General features: G+C 39.5%; 1 protein-coding gene across 2 annotated transcripts in view; it reads left to right on the forward strand.

Annotated features, from left to right (window-relative positions):
* LOC144600650 (cationic amino acid transporter 3-like) overlaps window positions 1-17296 on the forward strand; it is a 32690-nt gene extending 15394 nt beyond the window's left edge. For both annotated transcript variants that reach the window (XM_078412498.1, XM_078412499.1), the window contains exons 2-12: window positions 1839-2221; window positions 4207-4365; window positions 4770-4932; window positions 8545-8669; window positions 10116-10338; window positions 11061-11200; window positions 11713-11815; window positions 12562-12770; window positions 13189-13355; window positions 14136-14244; window positions 15052-17296. In XM_078412498.1, the coding sequence (XP_078268624.1) occupies window positions 1852-2221; window positions 4207-4365; window positions 4770-4932; window positions 8545-8669; window positions 10116-10338; window positions 11061-11200; window positions 11713-11815; window positions 12562-12770; window positions 13189-13355; window positions 14136-14244; window positions 15052-15212 (1929 nt within the window). In that variant the 5' untranslated portion in view covers window positions 1839-1851 and the 3' untranslated portion in view covers window positions 15213-17296. The remainder of the gene's footprint in view (window positions 1-1838; window positions 2222-4206; window positions 4366-4769; window positions 4933-8544; window positions 8670-10115; window positions 10339-11060; window positions 11201-11712; window positions 11816-12561; window positions 12771-13188; window positions 13356-14135; window positions 14245-15051) is intronic.
* Window positions 17297-18897: the final 1601 nt, after the last annotated feature.

Genomic DNA, 18897 nt, shown 5'->3' on the forward strand with positions numbered 1-18897 from the left:
AGTATATCAGAGAGCAGGTTTTCACCTGGTTAAACTTTAGTTGTAACATCAAAATTGAAATAAATTGTGCGCAGAAACTGAAAACTCATTGAGCAAACACACAATCTAACTTGAATACTGTAGTGTGTAGGAAGGAACGACAGATTTAAACTGAAGATAGACACAAAAACCTGGAGTAACGCAGCGGGTTAGGCAGCATCTCAGCAGAAAAAGAATAGGTGACGTTTCGGGCAAGACTCCTCTTCAGACTAGATGGATCACTTCTTTGTTGCCTAGAGTAGTGGTAATATATCATTAAGATGGATTATTTACAATGATTGTCTTGGACAATAGAGTAGTCCAAGGGTGTGGTTAACACTGAGTTATCATTGGTAATCTTTTACTCATTTGGAGGGAAGCTATTTTTGGTGTTGAGTTCTGGGAAGAATTTGTGTACAAAATATTGCTGGTTTCTAGAAATGCAGCCACAAAACAGAATTATCAGAAGTTGTTGCTTGAATGAGTTCCGACTCAAAATAATTTAGGAAGAGGAAGACTTACTTACTTGGATTTGTTGTGACCTGGGAAAACTTATGCTCCTACGTTAATGATCTGCAAATTAAGACAGAAAGACGAACCTTTGCCTAATAGTTAAGATGTAAATGTGGAGCCCCGACTGGTTTTATTGGAGACGTGCCCAGGATGACTGCTCATGCAAAAGTTACTTGAGCTGACTAATCGTACAGTTGCAAGCCTGCCCACATTCCCAGTTTAACTATCGCAGACAGGGAAACATTAAATTCATTCCTGGATTTGCATTTTGAAAATAAATTAACCATGCACATTAGTGTTTCCGCTTGCATCTGCATATCTGGTTACTGATTGCTGTACCCTCTACCCTTCCTTAGGTGTGAATGATTAAACAGAAACTCTTCCAATTCTAATAATTGCCAGGTAACATCAAGATGTGGATGCTTCCTTTTCATATTTAAAATACAACATATCCTGTGCTAATAATAAATAGATTAACAACTTCATTAAAACCACACAGAATTTATACAAGTTTTTCAGCACAGGCAAGGATTAAACAATAAATGTTAATTGAAATAATGTACAGGAAAAATCTAATTAAATATACCAAATTGTGATGTTGCATGTTTCTCCTCACTTCTATCTCTTCAGATTTCCAGATCAAATTCTGGGAGTGCATTAATTCTAGTTGCTCACGCTTTCAATACTGAGCTTTGGTGATGATAATCCTGAGTATAAAAACCTGAATGTATAAAACGACTGATCAATAATCTATGATGTGTAGGGAGGACCTGCAGATGCTGGTTTAAACCAAAGACAGACACAAAAGGCTGGAGTAATTCAATAGGTCAGGCAGCTTCTCTGGAAAAAAGGAATAGTTGACATTTCGGGTCGAGATTCTTCATCAGACTGAGAATCAGGGGAAAGGTAATGAGTGACAAAGAGAGTACTTCTACATATATATCTCTCGTTCCCCTTTCCCGTAACTGTCAGACTGAAGAAGGGACTCGACTCTAAACGTCACCTATTCCTCTTGATATCAGCTCCTTCCGAGGCACATTGTTTTGAAACCAGTTGTTATGCCTGTCTTTATCCCTCTATCTTATTGGTTTCGAATCCTTGTCCTTGCCCCAGGGCTTTTGGAGTCCATATACAAAAATAACCCATTGTCAATCACCAACTTTTGGATAAGGTCACCTGATATTCTTCTAATCCTGTTCAGTCCATAACAAGATCCTTTCTGAAGGGCTGTGGGAAATGTTATGTGTTGTGGATGTTCTGAAAGCTTTAATCATTTTGTAACAGATGTCTTTTTTTTTAAAATACAGCACTACCATCAGTATGGCAAGCAAGATCTTAGTAAATTTTGGGGAAAAATTGTTTCGCAGAAGAACTGTTAACCTTAACACAGATGAAACCCGTTTTGACAGATGCCTGACGACATTGGACCTAATTTCTCTAGGGGTTGGCAGTACTCTTGGGGCAGGTGTGTACGTTTTAGCAGGTGAAGTAGCCAGGGAAAAGGCAGGTCCTTCTATTGTCCTGTGTTTCTTGATCTCTGCTCTTGCCTCTATACTTGCCGGCCTCTGCTACGCTGAGTTTGGAGCCCGGGTCCCCAAGACTGGATCTGCATATCTCTACAGCTACATCTCCGTGGGTGAAATGTGTGCTTTTATAACTGGATGGAATTTAATCCTATCATATGTACTAGGTAAGTCTGAGTTTATTGTTGACTTTCTCTTCCAACTGATTCGGGGGTCAAAGCTGAATTTTGATGTTTTATTTTGCGCACCTATCTCTTATCGCATGACGCAAAGAAATTCTGTGGGAATTCTCTCTGTCATTCACTGTAATCTGAACTTTAGTGGCACAAATAAATAGCCACCCCGATTGGCTCATTAAATATTAATGGTGTTGGAAGGAACTGCAGATGCTGGTTTACACCGAAGATAGACACAAAATGCTGGAGTAACTCAGCAGGACAGGCAGCACCTCTGGAGAGAAGGAATAGGTGACATTTTGGGTCGAGACCCTTCTTCAGACTGGTCAGGCAAACTCTCACTAGAATCCTCTCAAGTCTTTTGGTAGGGAATGCATCTACAACAATACAGTAATCTTCAATTACTGGATTTTATCATTAACTTAGCTTAAGTTACAACTTAAGTTAATAACTTGTGTTAAATTATTATTAACTTAAGTTAAATTAATAATACAGTTCAGTAATTAAGTATTACTGTATAGCTGCAATTCCAATCTTTCCAAAAAGACTCAAAGTTGAGATCTGTCTGTCAATTTGGATGGATCTTAAAATTCCCAAGTTACTCCTTTAAGAGCACAAAGCTCTCTCAGGAACCTTTCCAGCATCTATCAGTTAATAAACCCTAGAAATTCAGATGAAGTTGTATCATGCTGTGGACTTTGCGATGTGCAAATTTGCTACAGTATTTGCCTTTGAAGTGAGAGTAGTTGCACAAAACATTGTGCATAATTAATTGTACACATTGTAGAAGACTTGACGTGGGTTTTATAATTGAAATTTGCTGATATCCTTCTGTAATCAAATCTTTGATCGGGTGAACAATACATTGGATGGTTTGTCAAAGGATCTGAACATTACAAGGGGTTGTCCCAAAACATTGCATTGTCTATAATTTTGGTCTATGAAGAGAATGCAAAACTAATATCGGGACTTAAGGAAGATGGTAATGTTTCTACCATAGATAAGCAGATCCAATCCAATCTTTTTTAATTTACCAGATTTCCGTGTAGCTAAGGACAGATCCTCGAGGTTAGAAGAGGAAAAGTACATAGAATCACAGAGCTATGCAGCTTGGAGACAGGCCCTTCAGCCCAACTTGTCCATGCCGACCACGTTGGCATGCTGGGTTGGTTCCATTTGCTCGCATTATCCCCATATCTTTTCTAAAGCCTTCCTATCCATAATATCTGTCCAAATGTTGGTTGAAGATCATAATTGTATCTGCTCTTACAGCTTTCAAGTATCTATAAGGCCTTCCAATCCATAATATCTGTTCAAATGTGTGTTGAAAATCATAATTGTATCTGCTCTTACAGCTTGCAAGTAGCAACTTGGTCCAGATATGGACCACTCTGAGTGAAAAAGATCCCTCAAAAATCTTTCCCCTCTCACTTTAAGCCCATGCCCTCTAATTTTAGAGTCCTCTACTCAGAAAAAGACACATAGCGTTCAAATCATCCATGCCCCTCATGATTTTGTACGCTTCAATGAGGTTTAGATTTCACTATTTTAGACAGAGGAAGTGGATATATAACCAACTGATCAGTGACAGTGGAGAAAGAAAGAATTGGAATAAGCCGCAAGAAGCTGAATGGTGAACTTTCTTTGGTGATGAATTCTGAAGGCAGAATTTTTGACTTTGGGTCTTGGCAATGGCTGACCTTCCTGGTCAATGTTTCTGTAGCATGTCACATTAAACGTTAATTTCAATAGTTTATTACACCTCCAATGTTGTATAATGTAGAGGGGATTGTCTTTGTGTTGTTTATGCAAAGGAATATTGCTGCTGTAGATTGGAAGAATTCTCCATTTCCGCCACCCGTCTAAATACCAGGTTTAATGAGATATTTATTGGCAAAAAATGCATCAGAAAGTGTTCTCGATGCAGTGCCAACCACAAGCTGGCTGAGCTGACAATCTTGCCCTTTCCTTCTCAGGCACAGCAAGTGTTGCCCGAGCATGGAGTGCCACATTTGACAGGCTTGTTGATGACAAAATTTCACGTTTCTTTGAAAGCTACCTGATGATGAATTTACCAGGTGTGCTTGCAAAATATCCGGATATATTTGCTGTCATCTTAATCTTGCTTCTCACAGGTAAGATGCCAATCAAAATAAATAGTAGTTGTGGTGGTTAATCAATGCAGAGTTCTGTGCTTAATGTCATTACAGGGGCCTGCACCCAAACCGAGATTTGCTTTAATCTAACTTTAGCTAACTCTAACTTTACTTTTTTTGAAAGAACAATGTTTTGCAGTGTTCACTTCCTGCCTTGCCCACTCAAACCTAAATGCTTAAAACAACTGATGATAATTACCAACTCCTGTTTGCCTTGCTCCACACCCCTTTCTCTCCCCACTCAAAAATCTGAGTTTAGGTATGAAGTGAATTTCTTTATCCCACAGAAAATAACAAAAGAAAGTAAATAATGTTAAAGTAATTGTGTTGTTAAATGATTGGAACAATGAAATGCATCTATTTTGTGCTTGCATTTTTTAAAGGTCTTTTGACATTTGGAGTGAGCGAGTCGGCACTAGTGAGTAAAATCTTTACTGGCATAAACCTAATGGTCCTGAGCTTTGTTATTATAACTGGGTTTATGAAAGGAGACATCAAGAATTGGCAATTAACAGAGGAGGACTACAATGAAACCGTGGGCAACCGGTGAGTATATGGAATCCTTCTCATCAACTTTGCTTTATTTCTAACCTTTATCTTTTCTTGAAAGTGATGATTTGTTTTAGGAAAGAAACACAAGGGCACTGAGATTCCCTCAAAAATATTCAATTGATAATTTAATTCTGTTCTTAATATGTTTATTTTAAATATGCTAAAGCCTTGAAAGATCCTAATATCAGTTGCATATTGAGGCGCATAATCGTTCTAGTGATCTATTCCTTAGATGTTGTATTCTATCTAGTAGGAGTCATAAGCTTATGATCATCATTATTTTTCTCTTCTCCATTATGCAAGTAGCCAGGGTTGCTACATTTCCCAATGCCAAATGTGCATCAGGAGTGTGCAGAAGGCAAATTTAAATTAACAAAAATCTTAACAGGATGATTTAGGTGTATAAAATAATGAGAGAAATGGATCCAATGGATGCCCAGAGTGGGGGAATCAAGAACCAGAGGACATAGGTTTAAGGTGAGGGGGGAAGTTTTAATAGGAATCTGATGGGTAACTAATGGGAAGGAGGAAAGATTCCAAGGGGAGTAAGAGACACCTGTGGCTGACAAGGGAAGTCAAGGACAGCATAAAAATGAAAGCAGAAGTACAACAAAGCAAAGAAGAGTGGGAAGCCAGAGGATTGGGACTCTTTTAAAGAGCAACAGAAGATGACTAAGAAGGCAATACGGGGAGAAAAGATGAGGTACGAGGGTAAACTAGCCAATAATATAAAGGAGGATAGTGAAAGCTTTTTTAGGTATGTAAAGAGGAAAAAAATAGTCAAGGCAAATGTGGGTCCCTTGAAGACAGAAGCAGGGGAAATTATTATGGGAAACAAGGAAATGGCAGACGAGTTGAACCGGTACTTTGAATCTGTCTTCACTAAGGAAGATACAAGCAATCTCCCAGATGTTCTAATGGCCAGAGATCCTAAGGTGACGAAGGAACTGAAGGAAATCCACATTAGGCAGGAAATGGTGTTGGGTAGACTGATGGGACTGAAGGCTGATAAATCCCCAGGGCCTGATGGTCTGCATCCCAGAGTACTTAAGGAGGTGGCGCTAGAAATTGTGGACGGATTGGTGATCATTTTCCAATGTTCTATAGATTCAGGATCAGTTCCTGTGGATTGGAGGGTAGCTAATGTTGTCCCACTTTTTAAGAAAGGAGGGAGAGAGAAAACGGGAAATTAAAGACAAGTTAGTCTGACATCAGTGGTGGGGAAGATGCTGGAGTCAATTATAAAAGACGAAATTGCGGAGCATTTGGATAGTAGTAACAGGATTGTTCCGAGTCAGCATGGATTTACGAAGGGGAAATCATGCTTGACTAATCTTCTGGAATTCTTTGAGGATGTAACCAGGAAAATTGACAGGGGAGAGCCGGTGGATGTGGTGTACCTTGACTTTCAGAAAGCATTTGACAAGGTTCCACATAGGAGATTAGTGGGCAAAATTAGAGCACATGGTATTGGAGGTAGGGTACTGACATGAATAGAAAATTGGTTGACAGACAGAAAGCAAAAAGTGGGGATAAATGGGTCCCTTTCAGAATGGCAGGCAGTAACTAGTAGGGTACCGCAAGGCTTGGTGCTGGGTCCGCAGCTATTTACAATATACATTAATGACTTGGATGAAAGGATTAAAAGTACCATTAGCAAATTTGCAGATGATACAAAGCTGGGTGGTAGTGTGAACTGTGAGGAAGATGCTATGAGGTTGCAGGGTGACTTGGACAGGTTGTGTGAGTGGGCGGATGCATGGCAGATGCAGTTTAATGTGGATAAGTGTGAGGTTATCCACTTTGGTGGTAAGAATAGGAAGGCAGAGTATTATCTGAATGGTGTCAAGTTAGGATCAGGGGACGTACAACGAGATCTGGGTGTCCTAGTGCATCAGTCACTGAAAGGAAGCATGCAGGTACAGCAGGCAGTGAAGAAAGCCAATGGAATGTTGGTCTTCATAACAAGAGGAGTTGAGTATAGGAGCAAAGAGGTCCTTCTGCTGTTGTACAGGGCCCTAGTGAGACCGCACCTGGAGTACTGTGCACAGTTTTGGTCTCCAAATTTGAGGAAAGATATTCTTGCTATTGAGGGCAATTCCCGGAATGGCGGGACTATCATATGTTGAAAGACTGGAGCGACTAGGCTTGTATACACTGGAATTTAGAAGGATGAGAGGAGATCTTATCGAAACGTATAAGATTATTAAGGGGTTGAACACGTTAGAGGCAGGAAACATGTTTCCAATGTTGGGGGAGTCCAGAACAAGGGGCCACAGTTTAAGAATAAGGGGTAGGCCATTTAGAACTGAGATGAGGAAAAACTTTTTCAGTCAGAGAGTTGTGAATCTGTGGAATTCTCTGCCTCAGAAGGCAGTGGAGGCCAATTCTCTGAATGCATTCAAGAGAAAGCTGGATAGAGCTCTTAAGGATAGCGGAGTCAGGGGGTATGGGGAGAAGGCAGGAACGGGGTACTGATTGAGAATGATCAGCCATGATCACATTGAATGGCGGTGCTGGCTCGAAGGGCCGAATGGCCTCCTCCTGCACCTATTGTCCATTGTCGAACCTTTTCACGCAAAGGGTTGTGGGCGTATGGAACGAGGAGGTATCTGATGCAGGGACAATCGCAACATTTAAGAAGCAATTAGACAGGTACATGGATAGGACAGGTTTAAAGGGATATGGGCCAAACACAGGCAAGTGGGACTAGTGTAGATGCGACATGCGGTCGGTGTGGGCAAGGTGAGGCGAAGGGCCTGTTTCCACACAATGACTCTTAAAAGCATCCTTTCTGTGCATTTGTAGTATAGTGTTGACAGTACTGCAGCTACAGGTGTGGACCTATTTCAGCAATTAAGTTTCAATTTACCACCAGTGATAAAGATTAAAATACTTATTGGTTTTCACTCACCCGTGCCTGGACAATAGTAGAAGTGAAATGTATTTCATTTCTAAAGACATTGAGAATAATCTCGATGCCTTTCAACATTTTCCATTTGAAATAGTAGTGAGGAAAGTCATTGCAGAAATGTTTGCTCCATCACGAAGAGTAGAAGGTTGACATGTTGGACTTGGAGAAAATATTTTTGATTCTCTTTGACTGCAGTAATCAAATAGGTCCTGGGAAACGTAGCTGACATTAATTAAAAATCATGTTCATATTATGTATGCTGCTCCCCTTGATAATATCATTGACCAGTTCCTCACATAAGATATCATTGGTCATCCATTCTTTGTCCTACCACCTTTACAGCCTGATTGTACTGAGTTTGAATCTTTTTATTTCTTCCTACTTGATCCAAACTAACCTTGATCCTCTGGGTTCAAATTAACTTTATGTGAAGGGTGGAATAATAATTCTAGATTTTCAATTCACCTACAAACACGCACATCTTTGGGACGTGGGAGGAAACCCACAAGGGGAGAACATGCAAACTCCACATAGACAGCACCCGAGGTTAGGATTGAACTTGGGTTTCTGGCGCTGTGAGACAACTGCTCTACCAGTTGCATTACTGTGCCTCCCTTTGTTTAATTATCTGATATGTCTTAAAGTTTGTGTACACTATTAATAGCAACATTTTGTTTTGTGTTTTTTCTTAGTACTGACAATAATGTAGGAAGGTTTGGTTCTGGAGGATTCACTCCTTTTGGAACGTATGGAGTGCTCACAGGTGCTGCTACTTGCTTCTATGCCTTTGTGGGTTTTGACTGCATTGCAGCTACAGGTATGGACCAAGGTTTTTGTCAACTAAATTTCAATTTCCCAAAGGCAATGAAACTCTGAAATGTTTTTTATGCCTATTCCTCAGAGCATTAAGGCAGCTAATGTCCATGTGCTCACACTTCTACCCAAAACACGTCATGTACCATCTTAGTTTAGTTTAGATATAGCGTTTCCCACACATTAACACTATCCTACACACACGAGGGCCAATTTACAATTAGCGTACGTCTTTGGAGTGTGGGATGAAATTGGAGCTCCCGGAGAAGACCCATGCAGGTCAAGGGAAGAATGTACAAATGCTATACAGACAAGCACAAGTAGTCAGGGTCTCTGGCGCTGTGAGACAGTAATTCTACCTCTGTGCAACCCTGATAAAGAAGTTAGAACTTTTGAAAATAATGTCTGCCCATGTGTGCAGATTGTTATGTCAGTCAACAGCCATTGTGGTGTTAGCAACACAATTGTGTTTTCTTGTTGGTTTATTTTAGCTGTGCTGCTATCCTCTAATTTGTGTGACAACTATGTTCATATATTTTATGCTAAGCAGTGGTTGATCTGCAGCAGAAGTGGAGATGCTGCTGCTTTATGATTGGGTCTATCAGTGTGTTGAAGGAGTTCTGGCGGATTTCCTAAAGCTCTAAGGATTTCCATTTCCACTGCCTTGTCTGCTTTATACTTGTCTCCCTCTAAGTGCCCGTTTCTGAACAGATGGCATTGAGGGATTGATTGTTGTCGTCTTTGTCTGCCTCTGGAGTCTGTTCGGCTGAACTTCTGCACACACAAAATAACACAATAATAGGCTTGTGTGTGGAGAGTTCATAAGTGTTAGGAGCAGAATTAGGCCATTCGGTCCATCAAGTCTACTCTGCCATTCAATCATGGCTGATCTATCTTTCTCTCTTAATGCCATTCTCCTGCCTTCTCCCCATAATCCCTGACACCCTTTATAATCAAGAGAGCAAAGTTGTAATTGCATATTGAGCTGGAGATAGAAGTGAAACATGAGGAAAAGGAATAGGTCTGAGAGAGGTGTGGTTCACCCCAAGGCAAGGCCAAGACCTCAGCAAATGCCTTTCTCGAAGGGTCAGCACCATTTCCTCCATGGGGCTAGAGTGTGTAGGCATACTTCTCCCCCTCGCCTTAATTCCTGTTGCGTTCTATTGTGTGCTATCTGCTGCAAGACGGAGTGGAGTGCATGAGTGAGCACTACTGGGTTCAGCTGCAAGTCAGTCAGGACTGAGAACTGAAACTTCTTGGTTGTACTTCATATTTTCAGCATTCCCTTTTATTATTCTGCTGATTTATAGTGGGATTAGTTTATTGCATCATAAGGTAGACACAAAATGCTGGAGTAACTGTAGGACAGGCAGCATCTCTAGAGAGAAGGAATGGGTGACTTTTCGGGTCGAGGCCCTTGCATCTCATGTTTGTTTACTGATGTTTACAGGTGAAGAAGCAAAAAATCCACGGAGGTCGATTCCTATTGGCATTGTTGTTTCCCTGTCGATCTGCTTTGTGGCATACTTTGGAGTGTCGGCTGCTCTCACACTCATGATGCCTTACTACCTCCTGGACACGCAGAGCCCATTGCCTGAGGCCTTCCAGCATATTGGCTGGGAACCTGCTCGGTACATTGTGGCTCTTGGCTCTCTTTGTGCCCTCTCTACCAGGTAGGCGGAACTTTTATTCAGAAGAAATACTCAGTGAATCTTTTAAAATAATTTCTAATAGGCTTCACATAGTGTAGCAAAAATTTGTAGTTTCAGGAGGCGGTGGGATATTTTAGAACCTTTTTGTACCATCTGTAAGACATGAGGTACAAATGGAAGGTGTAGACACAAAGGATTGCAGATGCTGCTTTACAAAAAGAAACCATGCTGGAGTAATTCAGTGGGTCAGACAGCATCTCTGGAGAACACGAAAAGGCGACATCTCGGATCGGGACCCTTCTTCAAACAGATTGTAGTAGAGGAGGAGAAAACTGGAAACAAAAGGATGTGCGATAAAGAGGGAGAGGTCTGAAATGTAAAACCAGAGGAAGGGATACAAGTGGAGTGGGGCAGGATTATGGGAGAAATTGGATGCACTTCCAGGAGGGATGTAGGAAATGGAAATGGATTGAGGGGGTGGGGGGTTGTTGGTTGGTTAAATAAAATTGGAGAATTCAATGGTCCTACCGCTGGGTTGTAAACTACCTAAGCAGAACATGAGGTGCTGTTCCTCTAGTTTCTCTGTGGCCTCCCTCTGGCAATGGAATAAAAAAGGAATCTCATCCAAGGAGAGATAGCAAGACATAATTCTCTGTGTAACAAGAGCACACAAATCACAGAGAAGTGACGGAGGCTCAGTGCTGAGTTATTCTTGATCTCTTTACCACTGTCCTTCTCTCTAGTCTGCTGGGCGCCATGTTCCCGATGCCACGTATCATATACGCAATGGCTATAGACGGATTGCTCTTTCGTTTCCTGGGTAAAACGCACAAAAAAACCAAGACCCCTGTGCATGCAACCATTGCTTCTGGTATAGTTGCTGGTAAGTAGAGTTCAGGCCAGCGTTGGAGGTAATAGTTTTACAGTGAAACACTACAATGCTGGCAGTTCATCAATTTGAATTCATTCCCTGTTGAGTGGCTAATGATCCAAATGTGTCAGATTAAGTGAAGAAAGCTTGTGTGGTGCTCGTGGTCTTGTTCCACTGAGAGGCTTAGAGATATCAAAGCTGTTGGTCTTCTTGATGTGATGTTTTTAAAAAAAATCATGAACTTCTCAGTGGATCTTTACCAATGCCTAGCTAAAAATACATTACATAATACTTAAGTATAATAAGATTTTAATAATAAGAAATGATTCCATCGCCTTTAAAAAAGATAAATTAGGATTCCCTTTTGGCACACAGGAGAAAGATTTTTTTGTTTGGTTTATGTGCAGGAAGGAATGACCAAATAAATGAATTGATTGACCACAGTGCAGGAAGGAATGGGCAGGGGGTTGACAGTGCTTAGTTAGCATGTGAGGGTAGTCACATTTGTTTTTGTTGTGTTCCAGCTATCATGGCAATGTTCTTTGACCTGGACGTTCTGATTGACCTCATGTCTATTGGTACACTACTTGCCTATTCATTGGTGGCAATTTGTGTTCTAATCCTCAGGTGAGTCGTAAGTCCCCCTCCTCCAGCCAAAAGCTAGCAACTTACGATGTTTTAGCAGCAATATTAGGGCAGCACACTGTGGCGTAGTGGTAGAGTTACTGCCTCACAGCGTCAGAAACCTGGGTTCAATCCTGACTACGGGTGCTGTCTACAGAATTTCTACTTTTTCCCTGTGACTGCATGGGTTTTCTCCGGCTGCTCCGGTTTCCTCTCACATTCCAAAGATGAGCAGGTTTGTAGGTTAATTGGCTTCTGTAAATTGTCCCTAGTGTATAAGATAGAATTAGTGTACGTGGACTCGGTGGGCCGAAGGACCTATTTCCACTCTGCATCTCTAAACTAAACTAAAATATGTAGCTAATATACAGAGGGTCCCTTAGAAACAAATAACATTTTATTATTATTCGTTTATGGAATTGTCGGAATAATTTACATAAGACGCGAGTGACAGTTACCTTTTTCTTTATTTGTAATAACTCATCAGATGAGGCAAACAGGCAAGCTAGAGACTGCTTTACAGACTGCAAACAAGCAGCCATTTTACCGGGTGCTCTGGTTTCCTCCCACACTCCAAAGATGTCCAGGTTTGTAGGTTAATTGGCTCTGGGAAAAATTGCAAATTGTCCCTAGTGTGTAGGATAGTGTTCGTGTAGTGCGGACTCGGTTGGCCTGTTTCCATGCTGCATCTCTAAAGTGTGCAAGTTGGGAAACACAAAGAGTTAATCTTAGCTTTATTCTGTTTTCAGGTATCAGCCTGATCAATTTATTAAATGTGATACGTATGAAATGACTTCACTTAGAGAAAACAAAAGCAACTTGGAAACTCAAATCAACAGTGAAAATTATCAGGCTGAGGATAAAATGTCATTGAACTTAAAGTTACTGTTCTACCCAAAAAAAGACACCCCCACGAAAAGTTCTGGATTTATTGTTTACATCAGTGTTGGAATTCTTTGTAAGTATCCAGGGACTGAAACATTGTGATATTTTTATGGAACATTCTGTGCAAATGATCGTTTAATTGGCAGTGATTTTAAGAATGTGCTGAAAGAGAATGTACTCGCACAATGCCAGTGCACGTAATAGAAATTGATATTTGTGGACAAAATGTGGTTTACGATTTTAAAAAATGAAATAATATGGTGATGTTATTTCATAGGCGGTTTGGAATGATGTCTCAACAGAATTATTCCAAAATTATTTCAACTGTGGATGAAAGAATAATCTTATGTGATTGGGGTAGAATATTGGTTGAGAGTAATTAGAGCTTTTCTGCATTTAACATGTGCAATAAATAAAGAGATTTTCTTTTTCATTGATTAAAGAATGCAATGTCTGGCATCCTTTAAGTTTCCTATCTTATTTCATTCCAGCAATTCTCTTGACTTGCATTTCCATTGTAACTTCCAACTTTCACAAGGAAATCACGAAAGGACATCCCTTCTGGATAATACTGTTTGGGACACTTCTGGCGTTGATTATAGTTATTACGTTTGTGATATGGAAACAGCCAAAGAGTGATGTGCCTCTAACTTTTAAGGTAAAACTTTCGATCTCTTTATTAGAAGAAGTAGAAGTGATTCCCATCTCCCTTCCCCATAAATAGTGATCTCCTGCTTCCTTGCATTTTCAGTTACTAATTTTCCACCAGTTCTGGGTGGCACACTGCAATGCACGATAACAATATATATTTCAATTGCCCTTTCCCTGCCTCAATTTGGAATGCACGTTTTATAGCACAAGACTTGAGAATACACAATTTAAGTGATTGTGCATCACATTTATAATATTCGGGTTGATATTGACCAAGATATTAGTTTGTTGTAGCAGGAACGCGATGGAGTCCAGCCAAAAACTAATCGAACACGAGTTGCGTGCACTAGACGTGTTTATTCTCTCCAGTACAGCTCCCTACTACTCCCCCAGTCACGGGCGTTGCCCGGCCTTAAATACCAACACAGGTACCGCCCCCGTGGCTGGCGCCTCCCACACCAAGACGCCGCCCTCTAGCGCCGATGGTTCGTTGTGCTGTTGGGTTGCCACCAGGTGTCACCACATTGTAAGCAAGATTAGTTTCCCCTTGAACGAAAGAACAAGACAAAATATGATCAAAATGATGGACATGTTCAACAGTCCAGGCAGTGTCTATGGAGAGAAAATCAGAGTTCTCATGAAAGATCATCGATCTGAACTGTTAACTCCACTTTTTGCTCCACTGATGCTAATTGACACAAATATTTCCAGCTTGTGCAGTATTAGGATTTTGTGAAATATGCTATTTTTATAGAAAAATATTGATAGTTTCCCTTTGCTTTTCCAGGTACCATGTGTTCCCTGGCTACCTATCATCAGCGTCTTTGTAAATGTTTACTTGATGGTGATGTTGGATTTGGAGACCTGGGCAATGTTTGGAATTTGGATGCTTCTAGGTAACTATAAACAAATTTATACCTACTTTATGTTCACTATATCATAAGTAAACTATTCATACCCCAATTAAAATACAGGTAATTTGCTATATTGCATCTTTTGCTACGCTAATTGGATATAACAAATGATGAATTGGGAACACTAATTGTATTATGCGGGCCGAATTGGTTATAACATGCTTTGGATCGGGAAGTAGATGATCATTTAAAAATGACTTTCAAAATTGATGTGCAGGAAAAAAAGTTGTCTTGAAAAACATAAACCATCCAGGGAAAGTTTCCTTGTAACCCGCCCACAGTAATCAGACACTGTTGTTTCCTAAGAACACAATTTGTCAGTTTCATCGTGAGTGGCTATTGAAATTGACAGTCAGTCACTTCTATTGTCTCGACCCGAAACATCACCCATTCCTCCTCTCCAGAGATGCTGCCTGTCCTGCTGAGTTACTCCAGCATTTTGTGTCTATCTTCAGTGTAAACCAGCATCTGCAGTTCCTTCCTGCACATTAATCTTAAATTGCTGGGGAAGTGGAGAAAAGGAGCTCTGTCTACTTTGGATTATGTCTTGGTTATTGTAGGGTGTTTGAAGTTGTAGGTATACTTGCCTAACTGATTTTTTTTTCATATTTCACATTAAGATATCTCTTTGTCTGAATAGTATGACAACGATGTCTCATCTTCCTTATTTTATTCTGTAAAATATTTGTTAATTACAGATGCGCAAAAAGAATCTTGGTACATCTTTTGCTGAAAACTATAAAATATATATGTTGCTATAAAGTTGAATTTACCTTTTAATTTCTCTAGGCTTTTTGATCTACTTTATTTATGGAATGCATCACAGCTCTGAGGGTCAAAGACCCGCCCAGAAACCTGTGGACTTGGTATGCAAAGAGAAAATGGACATAATGCTAGAATCCAACACTTTAATCGCTGATGAAAAATTTAAAGAAGTTGAAACTGCATGAATGCAAAAAATATGAGAAGGAAGTTCCTTGAAATGTAAACTTCCTACCTGGTTACATTCAATGATATGTAGTTTTTTTTATATGGGAATAGTTACAGCTGCTATCCATACAGACTACCACTAATTAACCAATTTTAATAGAATACCAAGTATACAAGGGAATCACTTTGCAAGAGTCTCATGTCAAGGGTTTAAGTACACTCTACAATTTTTATATAGATGATCTATTAAAATAGAATTTTAGTGTGGTTCTACATTAGTTCTAATAAACTGTGTTCTGTACATAATAGACAATATATATTTTGCGCTGTATAAATCTGGTTACAAAAAAATGCATTGAAATTACATTTTCGTTTCTTGATATGTATGATACTGTCTCCTGAAATGGGTCATAGTAAATTAGTTGGCATCCAGACCATGAGAAGTTGGGAATCTCTGGATGGTTTTGGTCCAGAAACACAACTGAAAATAATACATGACTGTCTTAAGGCAATGCTTGACACTCAAACTGTTGTTCTCCTGTGGCAAAGCTCTCGTTTTGCCAACACAGGTGGGACTTCTTTACAAACCATTTTGATGCTCCCCCATTTTGGGAGGGGGGAAATCATTGGCCAGAATATGAATTCAGTAAATATGCACATTATCAGTGTGTCCTGTACCTGTGTAGTGGGTCTGGCCTTTTAATGCGTCATTTGTTATTTACTCAGTTCCTTAAAGTCTTCTTTCAATCCCATGCTAGTCTCTGCCTCTTTACAGGGGGATTTATTAGCTCAAGGGTTTTTTTGTGCTTCAACTGGCACAGATATTACATTAGTCAAACATTGAAATATATATTTTTCTGCTGTAAGATGTGAATGTCTGTGATACAAAGTTGCTTTTCAATAAATTTTTACTGCTAGGGCCTAAATATAGCTACTGTAAATCTATATATACTGTACCCTCTGTCATTACTCTGCTTTAATTTTACAATAATAGTGGATGAGGATCATTGACAATGTTTGTTGGTCTGTGGTTGTATATTAAATCCTAGTCTTGTTCTGGGGGCAGGTCTGTATTTGCGCTAAATTATGTGAATACAGACACGACGGTTCACTTGTATATATGTCATGTAAATGTTGCAGTATTTTGTAGATATTATATTTTGCATTACAATCAAAAGTCATGATTTGGGTACATGTCTTGCGGAAGTGATGGATATGAGTTGAGGATTGGGTCTCTTTGAAACAGAAGGCTGGAAGTTCTAGTTTAGAATGAGACATATTTTTTGAATTGCCAAAAGGGAGTGTAGTTGCTGTTGTGGGTTACCACTTAGTAGTGATTCATTTTTAACTTTCATTGAAGTAATGACAGGGATTTATTTCATGGACAGATAATCAGCAATGCCTGTTTTAGCCGTTCTCCAACAAAGCATCAAAACAAAAATCTACTATGTATTCATAAAAATGGCCCTTTGTGAAAAATATTTAATTTTGAAAATGGCAGAGATGGTTCTGCAGTGAGAAGACATATTTAATTTAGTATTGATAAGGTTGGGTTTTACATTGATGAATGATGCTTATTGTGAAACAATTATCACTTGCCTCACTCACTCCAACTGACTTCATCAGCCAGACAAATGTTATCCTGACTTGCTTTCATTAAGGTATGCCTTGTTAAATATTTTGTGTTTTTAAAACCTGTCAGGGAGATGTAAAAGTTAAGTGCTGACCATTCCTGTTCAATTAGCACTTGCGAGGTTTTTACAAATTAAATAAGATGGTGTTTTCAATGGTATATGTAAATATAAATAATGACCAAAGAAAATGTTACTAAAATATGATTTTGTTTGTACATTGTATCTTCCACAATCATGCGTTCTTCTAACAAAACTTTTTTAGTTTTGTTTTCAAATATAGTATATCACAAAAGATTGCTTGTTACCTTAAAGCAGTAGATGACACATTGTGGATCATTTTTTAAATACTTAAGGCTGAAGACTTACTGGAACATGTAATATTTATATACAAAGTTTGTATTTGTCTCCCTGAGTTTATAAATCTGAATATACTGATTATCAGTTAGTTCATTTTGTATATATTTTTGTGAAGTGGATTGACATGTATTAATCAAAAATAAATGGATTCTTCTAATGTCAGGATTTATTTATTAAATTGACTTTGCAAAAATCTGGTTAATTTGTCTTGTTTGTTTTACTATTCAATTTATGAACGTAGAGCACTACTTCAAGATATAGTTCCACAACACCAGGGAGCCACAAAAGGAAGTGCTTGTTTATTCTGAATCTCACTTTTTGCCCCTTTTATCCAGCACTTAATTTTTTTATTGTTGCACATTTTTCCTTCATTTTGATTTTGGAGAAAAGGAATAGGCGTCATTTCAGGTCGAGACACTTCTTCAGACTCCAAATATTTCATATCACCACAATTTACATTTAACCAGCATCTGCAGTTCCTTCCTACACTATAAAAATGATCCACACTTCTCAAAGATATTACAAGATCCAAAAACTCATTAAAAAAAATCTGACCTAGCAACCAATTTGAACCACACCCCAATTATTCAATGCAAGCCAAGTAGGATCTTTTATTCAATTGTGCATCTAAGTGCAATAAACCAGTATGCTTGAAAAAGAAAATCAGGAAATCACCATTTTAAATGGAGTACAGAATGAATCTGCTGCAGTGAAAACCATAACAAAAACCCAAATGGTAAATAAATATTAAATTAGGCAATCTAAATGAAATCAGGCACAAGATAGGGAAAAGCTGAAAAAAGGAAGAGCTGAAAAAATAGGAAGAGAGATGGGGGGGCAGCGACCCTTTTACACAGAATTTCTTTTGATAATTATTCCTTGACCGGGTCATGATTCTTGGTGATTTTAACATTCATGTTTGCTGTCCTACTAAGAAGCCTCTTGTGAGTGAATTTATGCACCTGGTTGAGTCCTTCAATCTGACTCTACTTATCACTGGACCCACTCACAAGCTAGGCCATACACTCGACCTAGTGTTATCGTCCGGTTTCCCAATCTGCAATATAGAAATTATTGAGGCTTGTCTGTCGGATCTTAGCGTTATTATTTTTGATGCATCTCTGCCTTTCTCTCCCGCCAAATCTCATCTCCCTGTTCGTTACTCCCGCTACATAAACTCATTGACTGCCAGTAAGTTCTCCGAGGCTCTCATAGCTGCCCCCAACATCTGCACTATTGAGGCTTCTCCCCCCCCCATCTCAGCACTGAGGATATCATCTCTTTATTTAATACCACTTGCTCTTCCATCCTTCTGTTGCTCCTCTTAAAATGAAAAAGCCTAAGCCCAAAGGTCGGCCTTGGCTCAATGACACCACCAGAGCCCTAAGAAGGGAGTGCAAATTTCCTTCGAAATTCTGAGAAACATTCTTCTCAAATACCAGGAAGCAGTAAAGTCTGCGAGAGCACAATACTTTTGACCTTATTTCCAAAAACTCTCATAATTCCAAGGTCCTATTTAGCACTATTACCTCTGTCATATGTCCCGCCCCCAGTACCCCAGCTTAGTTGGGTCCCCTGCTAAGTGCGAAGAATTCTCTAAATTTTTCACTATTAAAGTTGAGAACATTAGAATGAATATTTCCCCTCCCACCCGTGACCTAGCTGTCTCACTGGTCTGTTCATCTAAATTGGACTGTTTCCAACCGGTCACTCT

Source organism: Rhinoraja longicauda, chromosome 15 (assembly GCF_053455715.1).
Source record: "Rhinoraja longicauda isolate Sanriku21f chromosome 15, sRhiLon1.1, whole genome shotgun sequence".
In the NCBI taxonomy this organism is placed as follows: Eukaryota; Metazoa; Chordata; class Chondrichthyes; order Rajiformes; family Arhynchobatidae; genus Rhinoraja; species Rhinoraja longicauda.